The 12025-nt window shown below is 40.7% G+C and overlaps 1 protein-coding gene across 2 annotated transcripts in view; it reads right to left on the bottom strand.

Annotated features, from left to right (window-relative positions):
* SLC10A7 (solute carrier family 10 member 7) overlaps positions 1 to 12025 on the bottom strand; it is a 182338-nt gene that overhangs the window by 129696 nt on the left and 40617 nt on the right. For both annotated transcript variants that reach the window (XM_015422925.1, XM_015422926.1), the window contains exon 5: positions 2687 to 2725. In XM_015422925.1, the coding sequence (XP_015278411.1) occupies positions 2687 to 2725 (39 nt within the window). The remainder of the gene's footprint in view (positions 1 to 2686; positions 2726 to 12025) is intronic.

Here is a 12025-nt window from a genome sequence, read left to right as displayed (position 1 = left end):
GCCACTTAGCTTACTATTAGATGGTCTGATTTATAATTTAACACTAATACTGAACATACTTAACTCAACCATGTAAAATAAAGGAAGAAGGCAGATGACAGATAAAATGGAAAATAAAAAGGATATGTAAGGGGTGTGCCCCCTTAGTTTTCTGCACAGTATCTTAAAATGGGCAGATGACAGATAAAATGGAAAAGAAAAAGGATATGTAAGGGGTGTGCCCACTTAGTTTTCTGCACAGTATCTTAAAATGCAGAACAATTAGCAGGAAAAAATGCACAGCATATGGTGCGGCATAATAAAATAAAAAGGCAGTCAATTGGTTAGTTCCACACCATGGAATTTGTTTAAATAGTAATGAAATCATTGCTAAAAAATCCATCATTATTAAAATATAAAAAAACTTGGCTCAGCCAATGGAAATTAGATTTGTAAGTTGGTCATTCCCATAATTAAATCTATGTCACAAATTTGCAAGAAAAATGGACACTACACCTAATGCATTTACTTGCTGCACAAGTCCTGTCAGGCTATATAAAGCATTATGCCTGCTAAAACTGAGTAGATAAGAATTCCATACATTTTTATTAACAGGGCATTTTGTGTAAGGGTGGGGGCAAGGGACATACGATTCCAGTTATAAATGAAACTGAAATATGAACAACCTCTGGCTTTGCTTTCAGAGCATATTGCCCTAGAATAAACGTGCACATATGTTTGTAGCCTAAGCACTGCAACTATTCCTGGTAAGCAACCACCTTGAAATACCACAGTGCTATCAAACTTTATTAAATCACTGTCATGGGGAAAAACACAAATCATTTATGTTCAACAATTACTCTAAACCCCAACTTTTTAAATGAAGGAAGGATATAATTATATTAACTTCTTAACTTAGAACAATTCTCTGTGGTATAATTCTAAAATATTCTCTTGGTTTGAAATTTATGTAAATTGAATTCATCTTTCATTACTTATTACAAGACTAGCTACATTAAAAAGTTTTCTGTAACAATTAGTTCTTTAACACACCATGTTTTTAATTAGGCCTATGATGTTATTAAGCTGGTTATAAATATGCACATATTTTTGCCTGCAAATCTGCAAATATTTATTTCCAAGCAGAGACTGAGAGCTGTTTTTAAAGCCTGACGTGTCCATTTACCCTCATCAGTAAATACAGTCAAATGCTAATATATTTTAATAGCAAGAAGAGACTTGTCCTCATCTAAGCAAACTCCCATCCATATTCCTCAGACCTGGTCCCCCTTCTCCAGTGGGGCAAGTGTAAAATGTTATTCTTAGTTCGGCCTTCTAGATCTTCTGGCCTCATATTTAAAAAGCACTTTAAAGGAGTGTCCTTAGTGGCAACAGAAGTATTACCCAATGACAAAACCAAAGCAACCCCATGAATCAGTCCCCATATCCAACACCCTTTCTTAGAACATTAGCCATTACAGTGGGCCATAAGAGTGAAGAAGGCACACCACCACTTGAGGCACCTGCTGGGCAGAAAAATATCTCCAGTAAAGCACAGACAGTTTACCTAAGTGCATTATGATAGGACAACGGACCAAGTGAAAAATTATTCCCCCTATAGCAGATACAGTTTGCTATGGATGCTTGGAGGAGTGAAATGGGGAGCAATGGCGGTTCCTCGCACTGCAGCTAAACCCCGCCGCATTTCACTCATCAGTAGCAGATTAACACAGGCCCCCCATGCCCTAGACAGAAAAATAGTCAAAAAATGCAAACCTTCATCTGTTTTGAGTTTGAGCTATGTTCACGAAAACAGTTATATTCAAACGCGTGGAAATATGCAAGGATGTTTCAAAATATCTAGCTTAATTGCATATATTGCAGCACTTTTTTCAACTGGCAAGCATTCATAATAAACCAGACCAATCTTCATATGCCTTCTTATTTGTCCGTGTATTTACTGTTAGCTTAAACTTTTATTAACATAATAGTAGGACCACACTTGAAATGAGCAATTAGAAAGATGCAGAACAATGCAAAGTGTGTCCTAAGTGGCCAGGCTATTTAATTTGCTCAATATATAAAATCATGGAAAATAACTACTCTTCGTTCTGTGTACTTGATGCTGTATTGTACTCAGCAGTGAAGCTCAATCATGTAAACATAAAAACAATACTTTGAGAAGCTTTAACTGTTTGCTTATTTTTATTTATTCTGGTACTGTCCCCAGTGATGTGGAACACACTTCTTGTCCATCAGTGAAATATGCCAGTCAAATGACACGTCACTGAGTGAATTAGCATCAGCGCTCTCATCATCTGGGCCACATTTTCCTTTCAAAAACCATGGCCCCATGATAGAAAATAATGATTCTGTGATAGACCTCATTAGAAAAAAAATCAATATATTGACACTAGTTCCCCCCCAAAACATCTAAATAATAATGGACTGTCACCTTATTAAAGAGACTATTAACATATACTTAAGCATCATTACATGATATTGATCGGAGATTATTCATGCACCAATTTCCTGGGGAGCAGGAGATACAGACAAGAAATAGAAAACTTGGGTGTTTTAATGAACTATGGGGCAGATAAAACTGAGCCACCGATCCCCTTTAATATATAATCAGCAGCAATGAAAATATTAAACAATGCTGCATTAAGCAGAATTCAGAAAAACAACAATACTTTGTATTACTTACCAAAAAGCTTCCAAACGCAGAGTTAAAAATAGCAGCAGCCTAAAGGAGGGGAAAAGACAGAAAGCCGCACGTTACACAGAATGCTTTTGCCCCTTCATATGCTGTTCAAGAGATCACCACCACATAAAAGAGCTGCCAGTGGCCTATAATCTAAGAAATGCTCCAGATTATGAATCTCTCACCCAAGGAGGCTATAAAAATGCAATACACAGCTCGACCTGTGTCAGCACATGCAGCACAAACTATAGGCACTGCTAGAGTGAATCCTGTGTTTTTACTTTATATAAAAAAAGTTTACACAAATAGTTCCAGTAGGGCTTATCCTTGCAAACATATAAAGGTCAAAAGGGAAAATCCTACCACATAAACAGTGCCATAATCTGTGAGCCAAAATTTAAAGAAAAATGTTTTGCTTACCTAAAACGTCCAAGCAATAACCATGAGAACTAAGTATTAAGGAAAAGTTACTAAAATTCCACGACGTCAATATTTTAAAATCTTGCAAAGCTTTCCTATTCATCAAGAAAGAAGAAGCCACTCTTGCGTGGCACCCAGTCTGATGATGCAGAACCATGAGAGAGGTGAGGGAGAACAAAGGGGGGGGGGAGAGACCTGCCATTTACATGAAGAGCAGAGGCAAATTAATCACCAAGGACGTCTCCCAGCCATGGAGCAATCACAAGTGGATGTTCGAGAGAGCTCAGCAAGTTTGAATCCAATCCAAAACATGAGCTAAGCTGTAGCGGAACCTGCCTTCTGCTCTACAAAGAGAGAGTGCAATAAGAGTGAATGGGTAATGAGATGCCTGGCTCCAGAGAGCTTAGCTTTCTTATTCAAGTTCATCATTAATTCAAAGCTCTGATAATTTCATTAGAGTCATCCTCCGCTAGCCTTATCAATAAAAGATAGCACCGGACCACAGCTTCTCAGTGGCCCAAATGCACAAACAAGCACAGGCTTGGAAGCCCCTTGCTTAGCCGTTCGCTTGCAAGGCAAGGACAACGGCATATGGTATTCCGTGTTGCGGAGGGAGCTTCTGAATAGATGCGGCTGAATAAAACATCATAGGTGACAGTTGTAAACTATGGCAACATATTTCAACACCTCTGTCTAATCAGCATCCTGCTTTTGAACTTAAAAAGGAGGCACCAGTCCAAAGGACTCTTCACAAAAGCAAGAAAATACACAAATATGAGTTAATCAGCCCTTCCAACCATGGTTTGAAAAACTTGAAACTAATACCCTTCCAAACAAGTACTCTGCATCAGAGCAGGCAGAAAGTCAACCCTGCTCGCACCATACACAGAACTGGGAGGTCTTGCAGTGTGCTGATGAGGCACTGGTGACCAATCGTGTTGCTGATTCAGGGAGGCCGTTCAACTCAATAGCTAAGGTTTATGAAGAGGTCAAATTACTGCTCTTACTTGCTCTGGTTTCAGCAAATCCAGGCTGGTGTATGATATAGCTGCCTGGATTCAAGGGGCAACTCCAAGAGGGAATGCCAAGGGAATGGCAAAATTCTAGGGGCCCGTGTATAGCAGGTTATCTGAATTCCCAGCTTCCATTTTTTAAAAAAAATCTCTACCCCTTCCATTGCAGAAATAAGCCTTTCGCTTTATATCCTAAAGAACAGAAGAAGATCACACAGAAGATCATAGGCATCTGAGGTATAATTGTCTCAAACTAAGTTTCCAAAGTATACGATTTCCACAAACAGGCAACCAGTCCAAATTCTTTAAGAGTAACCACTTCCAAAATGTCTGTCTGCTGGAGGCAATACCAGCAGAAAATTAAGGTTATGAAGACACTTATATAGTTATCACTGAGGAAGATCAACAAAACTATGTTATTAATATCCGGATCCTTTGTAAACCTACATAACTTCATTTATTCTACCAGGACCTATATTTGTATGATTCTCATGTTTGTACCTGGCTGTTGTGAACCTGGACCTGTATGACTTTACTTGTATGCTGTGTTATTATTTCATTATCTGTATTTGGCTATATTGTTTATATAACTACATAGTGGTATCTGTATATTTGTAATACATGTGTTGAATAGAGTTGTAGCATCTTTTGCACAGTTTTGCTCTGTATATATATTTCCCTTTATATCCACCATGGAAGGAGATAGAGACTTTTTTAAAATGAAAGCTGGGAATTCAGAAAACCTGGTACACATATTTGTTAAAGCCTTAAAATAATTGATATTCAAATGCCAATTAGAAACACTTAAAACCTCCTGTGCTGGTGGAAAGAAGCGGGGCCTGTGGGGATAATCTCAGGGAAAATAACTGCCATGTGGGTGGGGAAAATCTGGATTTTCTCCCCCACACCGAAGCCATCCAGGCTTCACGGTGACCTTTCCCAAAAACTTTGGAGCAAAACAGGTTTGGGAAAGGTCAGCGAAAAGCCAGCGAAACCCTGGGAGGTACACAAATGCACCACGATGCTGTAGGGAAGGAAGACAAACACCTGCTTCCCAATAGTATTGAAGCCAAGGAAGATAACCCATGTGGAAGGCATCAGAGGCTGGATACTTTGCAACAGTAAGGCTGAAGCAAACAGTTGCCTGTTCTGAGATCCTGCTGCTAAACCGATCAACCAAGCCAGCACTGGAGCAATGTAAACCCCCTCCCCCACCCCTATTTTTAATTTTTTGTCTCATTCCCTTTCATCCTTTCCCTGGCTAAGAAGTTAAAACAAACTTAGAACAGCAAACCTCTGAAAATATTATTTATGAACTGTCAAGTTAATATTTCCCAACAATCTATCAAAGTAGCAAAAGAGTGTTTTTTCCCCTCCCTCCATCCTCTACATGTATGGGGATCTGTATTCATCTGTATTAGCAGTTAGATGTGGCACAGTGAACACCTTTCTGAATTAAACAACATAGACAAACAATACTGTATCTTAAGTATGTAACTATAATTTACCTTTCTGAATTAAACAACACAAACAATACTGTATCTTAAGTATGTAACTATAATTTCTGTTTGAGGTTTTTAATAGATCTTGGTTTAGACTTTGTTGAAGAGCATATGGAGTCTGAGATAAGTAGTTAAAACTATCCGCCCACCCCCCATAATTAGAAGAGATTTAATTACATTTTAAACACTGTTCAAGCAACTGGTTTTTATAGCTGTTGGTCGGACATCTGACACTGGCCTTTTGTAAATGCAGCTTTGCTACTGTAGGCTTTTTGTATTCCACAACATAGATTTAATTCTTTTAAAAAGATACGTCAGTAAAATCAATCCCAGTCATCCTAGTACTTCTCATTCCACACCACTATAGAAGTAGCACCCTTGTTTTGCCGGGTTTTATGGTACATAAAGGTTCCAAGGTAAACAGAGATAGGTTTCTTACTGATTTACTTAAAGATTATTGTGACATGGTTTTTTGCGAACTTGAGCCCGCTTCAGATGTAAGAAATGCATCCTATATTGGCAAACGTGTGTGTGTAAATTACAAAATTAGACACATGGCTATAAAGAAAAATTTTGAGAGCACAAGCAGTGCAAAATGAGTAGATGATACAGTGGGAATCAGGAAGGAAACGGAAGCTTCTAGAGTAGATGATACAGTGGGAATAAGGAAGGAAACGGAAGCTTCTAGAAACTTTGATAGGAGAGGAGGGCATTTTTGGCAGGATCAGTTTGGCTGGAAAAAGTTGAGGAAAGCTGCCGGTGCTTCTTTTCCACAATTACAAAGATTTATATAGATAAGATTAGGTATATAAATATAGAGGCTTATAAACTAATAAATGATGTGAAGAAAATGAAGAGTGAGATTTTTTTTTAACCTGACTGCTGCAGTTCATCCATAGTGAACTTGATTTGACAGCAGGTTCAGGACATTCAAAAGGAAACACTACATCGCATGCTGCATAATTAACTTATGGAATAAACAACTATAAGAAATGACATCCACCAGATCAGAAAACTTTAAAAGGGGACTAGACAGATTCATGGTGGTCCATCTGTGGCCATTTGCTAGGACAGCTAAATAGAATCTCCATGTTCAGAGGCAGTATATGTCTGAATGCCAGTTGGCAGGGGCACTAGTGAGGGGGGCAGCTGTTGCCTTTATTCTCTGCGGGTTGAAAAATATTATTCAGTGATTCTACCACTCCTCCTACATCTTTAAGTAAACTACCAAATTATGAAAGTGTGCAAGAAGAAAGAAGACTGCTGTTTTCTAGTGCTGAGGTGAAGGCATTCTGTGCATGCCCAGAAATATTTTTCTGCCAGGATTCAACATGTGCTGAAAACAAACTCTTAGGCTAAGCCCTAGGGAAATATTGGCACAAGCTGAGTGAGTAGTTGTGCAGGTCAACAGTAGTGATTTTAGATGGGGTAGCCATATTACTCTGCTGTGGGAAAACCAAAAAAAGCATCTTCCGCCACCACAAAAAAAATACCACCTCCATCTGGGTACTCAATTAAAATGCCTCCTCTCTCATAGTACCTCAATTTTCCTTCCCCATTATGCATGTTGTGAGCTTGTGTTGTTTTGGGTGAACAGAAGTATTTTGAAGTATTTTTCAGTTGTGTACGTTTTGAGAGAGACTGATGTCTCACTTCATTTAGTGGGGCCTATTTCCAAATAACCTGTGCCTCATCAGCATTTAACTTATAGTGCACTTCAGTATCTGGGCTAGGCCCCTTGGCTCAGACGTCAACTATGCTGTATCATCTATGTACGTATAAAACAATAAGTTCCCCTGTATTTCCAGTCAGGCCACTGGCTCAGCTAGCTAAATAAGTACTATCTACTCAGACAAGCACAAACACTCTGCATGTTCTTAGGTGGAGGCCTTTCCCATCCTTGCTAGAGGAGACCTTTTAATTGGAGATGCAGGTGGCTGACAGAATACCTTTCGGCATATGAAGTACCTCTTCCCCCAAGGAGACTGACAGATGTGCAAACTCTAAATCATTTACAACGAGAAAGGTCCATTTTTCAGCTGAAGCGAAAAGCCCTGTGAGGTAGATTGGGCTGAGAGTGAGTAACTGGCCCAAGATCACCCAGCAAGCTTCCACGTCATTGGGAATTTGAACCTGGGTCTCTCAGATCCTAGTCTGACACTCTTACTACTACACCACAGCGGCTCTCAGCAAGGTCTAGCTCTTGCTTCACCAGTGTCAATGGCTTTATTGAAGAATGGCTGGCAAAGAATGGGTAGAAGAACTCCGCGGCACCATGTTGTCAACCTCCCATCCTTTACTGTGGCAGACAAATTATGAAGCAAATTATGAAGACCATCCTAGTTCTCTGGTTGTGGGAAAAGCTGAAATCTGACAGACATTTAGCTCTTTAAAATGCAAGCAAGCACGTTCTGCTCTGCTATACTTCCACTGGCAAATATGTACCCTTCTTGAAAAAGCTCTGAAACATTTAAAATCTGAAGCTTCCAATTACTCTCTCACACACACTGAAGTATGAAACAGTTGCCATATCTGGGGAAAAAGTTTTAATCTGTGCCTTGTCAGTATTTTTATTTTAAACTCAAGCCTTTCAGATCCTTGCATAATTTCTAGGAAGCCTTTGGACACTGAGGATTGGGGATGGGCACAAACTGGGAAAATGGAGGTTCATCCCGGTTTGTGGTTCGTGAAGTCACACAAACCACGAACCTCCCCATTTACTGAAACAATTCAGTTCATGAGGTTTGGGGGAAGATCTGAGGTCTTCCCTCCCTCCTTTCTACTGGGGGCAGCTCCCTGATGCCAGCAGAATATTTATTTATTTGATTTATACCCTGCCGAGGCGGGCTCAGGGCAGCTTACAACCGTTCATAAAATACAATTAAATACAATAAAAACCTATCATAGGCTTATAAATTACTTAAAATAACAAATATTTAAAACATAAACACATAAAACACTGGAACATACTCAAGCAGCAAGCACAGGAGTTCTTATAACATAGTTTAGGTGCCTATTGGATGTCAATATTTTCACACCAGCACAGTTTTCATTTATTATGCAGCGAGCACAGGCTAGGAACCATGATCCCTAGGTTCCAGGCTGGAAAGCCAGGGTACAAGGACACTTCCCAGTGTGTAGTGTGGCTCCTTAATCGAATGCCTGGTGGAAGAGATCCATCTTGCAGGCCTTGCAGAACTGTAAAAGGTCACGCAGGGCCCTGATCTCTACCGGGAGTTCATTCCACCAGGATGGAGCCGCCACCAAGAAGACCATGGCCTTGGTTGCCGCCAGTCTGACATCCCTGGGGACTGGGAGGGCCAGCTGATTTTGTGCCCCTAAATGCAGTGCTCTCTGGGGAATTTCTCGGGAGATCTTCCCTTCCTCCTTTCTGCTGGTCGTGGCTCCCTGAGGTCACCAGAATGGAGGGGGGGAGAGCTTGCAAAAGCCATTTAAAGGGAATGTTCTCTTCAAATGGCTTTTGCAAGCCATTACAGCAATCCCTCTCGCTCCCCCTCCCCGCTTCCAACCACAAATCGCATGAGCCTCCGAAACCATATGGAGGGTCGAGGGAGGGTCGTGCATAGGGATGGGCACAAACTGGCGATGTTTGTCAGGAAATTAGGTTCATGATGAGGTTCATGTCCATCCCTACTGAGGATACTGAATGCTAGCAAAAACATGAGCATAATTAAAAAGCCCACAGATCTCACAGGGGAACCTGTATTTGCCTACAGGTAACTAGTTTATTACTGTATATATTCTCACTGGTTAAATATGCAAAAATCTAACTTCAGCAAGAACCAACAATGAAAGCAGCACAACAGGTTGAGTATTCAGAACATGTATACATTTTATTGATTTGACTTTTTGTGTGATTACAAGGCTATAAAATATATTTTAAAATATTTGCACCAATGGCATTGTTATATCACCAGCACTCTTCATCTCGTGCAATCACATCTTCCCTCGTGTCCATTTAATTCATTGCCAACGTCAGCAGGCTTTATCATCACATGAGAATGCCGCTTAATTTTATCACCACACTGGCAATAATGGGGGAGGGGAGTCAGGAAGAGACTGAGAGTTGGCATCTCCCATCTGCTGGTGCCCCAAAAGCAAGACCACACAAAAGATGAAGATTCTCAACCTTAATGATGTATTATGGTGAGCACACTGTTCCCTTCCATTGTAAGTCCCTTGTCACAATGGCATCTGAGGTAATAAGCGGAGTGAGAATACTTCCCTATCTACTAATTATCAGGAGAACATAGATAACTGACAGTCACAGATATTTATGAATAACAGCAGCAGAGAAGTTACGTCTGAGAGCACCATGGAAACACAGATGTATCAGCTTTTTCATTGATGAAGGGTCACTGTGCTCTGGGAAGCTATTTGGTAAAGAGAGTAACAAATGTGACTTTCTCCATCAATGTGTTTCCATACTGCTGCACCAATTACATTCACATGAGTCACGCACTTCTGAGAAGCAAAAGGTAGCAACTGTAGAGAGGAAAGTGGTTTCTCAAAGATCACTGCTGTTCCAGTTGTAGTTCAGTCGTACTCTGAATGGCACCGGGAGTGGTGATTATCCTTGTATCTGTGAGGACTGAATGGCTGCCTGTAGTGAGATAAGAAACATGGAAATAGTAAGCAATCTATGCCTAGGTGCTCATCTGGGGTTCACAAGTGCACATTGGGTGTAGATAACAGTACCCTAAGTGCTCTTGCAGCCCAAGTGCCCCAGCCCTAATTAACTGGTAGTCCCACTGATGTCAACATTTAACAATTCACGTATTGGGAGAGAATGTAACCATAGGGACAATACTCAACCGTCCAATGTAGGGAGCTTTATTAGAGCTCTGTCTCCAGTTAGTTTATTCTGCTTCATGTGACCAGGTGCTGATCCTGCAAAGAAGAAGTAGTTGTGAGTGTTTGGTCATTAGCAGCAATAGATGGGGAACAATGCTCGGTGTTCAACAGTGGGGGCAACATACTGCACATAGCCTTCCCCGCAACACTATAGAAAAAGCTGCACCCAACACAGCTTTCCTCTTTGCACAGTGCATGCTTTCTTAAGAGGCTGTAGTGGTCTCCCCAACAAGGGGGACATACAGTAAGGGAGCATTAAGCCAGAACACAGACATCCATGACTCAGAGATGGTGGAGAGACAGACTATGGCCATAGATGTTTGGATGTTGGGTGCACTCATCTTTTTCATGGGAGGGGGGACACAGACAAGAGGGATGGAGAATGCCACTCTCTGCAATATGGGCTACCCCTAGCTGGTAAGCATCCCCTCCCCCTCTTGCTTACCTGTGAGTGGTGCACCTCATCCTTGTAGTCTTAATTTGAGCAGCAAAGCTGAAGTTCCAGGTAGATATTTATGCCTGGGCTCTTGTGGCAGGATACCTATAAGGAGTTCTCAGAAGACAAGCATTAGTAATCTCTGCCCAAAAAAACCACATTAATTGGTACACTTAAACAATGTACCTTGATAATTCCATAAGTGAGGCTATGGGAGTACGGGAGAAGGTGGGAGCAGTTTAGAACTCTTCCTTGATTCCAACAGAAATGTTAACTTTCTTGCAACCATGCCGATAGAAGAACTGGTGCCAGGCGAATCCAGGATTTGAACTGAGTCCTGTCTCTTCCCCCACCAGACCCACAATAGTATTCTGAGAGCCAAAGTAGACATTTTTCTGAATGCACAGGATAAGCACTAAAAATGGCAGCTGTGTATTTATCCTTTCTTTTCCCTTCCATGAGTCTAGTAGGACTTATTCAACTCCAAGTGCTACAGCTTAATGCCTTTCCCCATCTATTACTCGACAATAGTATGAAACAGGGACAGGAAACCACTGATCACTTTTGGGTGCTACAATACAATACCAATGGGGTGAGGGAGCTAAACCCACAGCTGCCATTTTCAGTGCATTATCTAGTTCGGACGTGAGCCTGACCGAGTCACAAGTGCCGTCTGAAAAAACCACATCAAACAAATGTGTGCTCGGACATGAATAGAAAACCCACATGAGCCTGACCGAGTCACAAGTGCCATCTGAAAAAACCACATCAAACAAATGTGTTGCTAGGACATTTATACCTTAGCTTTTCTATTCACTAGTAGAATGCTCCAGTTTTGTGGAAAGGAGGTTTCCACACGCCTGATGCTGTACAAATAGATTTTGTTGTGTGTGTGTGTTTTGAAAAAAAAAGCAATACATTTTCTCTCAGTTGCTACTCATAACTATTCATTTGACATCAGACTGGAAAGAATATATATTCAAGTTATTGGTTGTGGGTGCTAAATTGAATCAGGTGTCCTTTCCTCTTAAGGAAATTAAGTTGCTTTTGTGCAAGAGTGTTTTAATGAGAACAGAGCCTGCCGACATTGATAAAT

The sequence above is a fragment of the Gekko japonicus genome, unplaced genomic scaffold (assembly GCF_001447785.1).
Source record: "Gekko japonicus isolate JY-2015 unplaced genomic scaffold, Gekko_japonicus_V1.1 scaffold110, whole genome shotgun sequence".
Taxonomy (NCBI): domain Eukaryota; kingdom Metazoa; phylum Chordata; class Lepidosauria; order Squamata; family Gekkonidae; genus Gekko; species Gekko japonicus.
The sequence above is the reverse complement of the archived record's forward strand: the minus strand, read 5'-3'. Positions and strand labels throughout refer to the sequence as shown.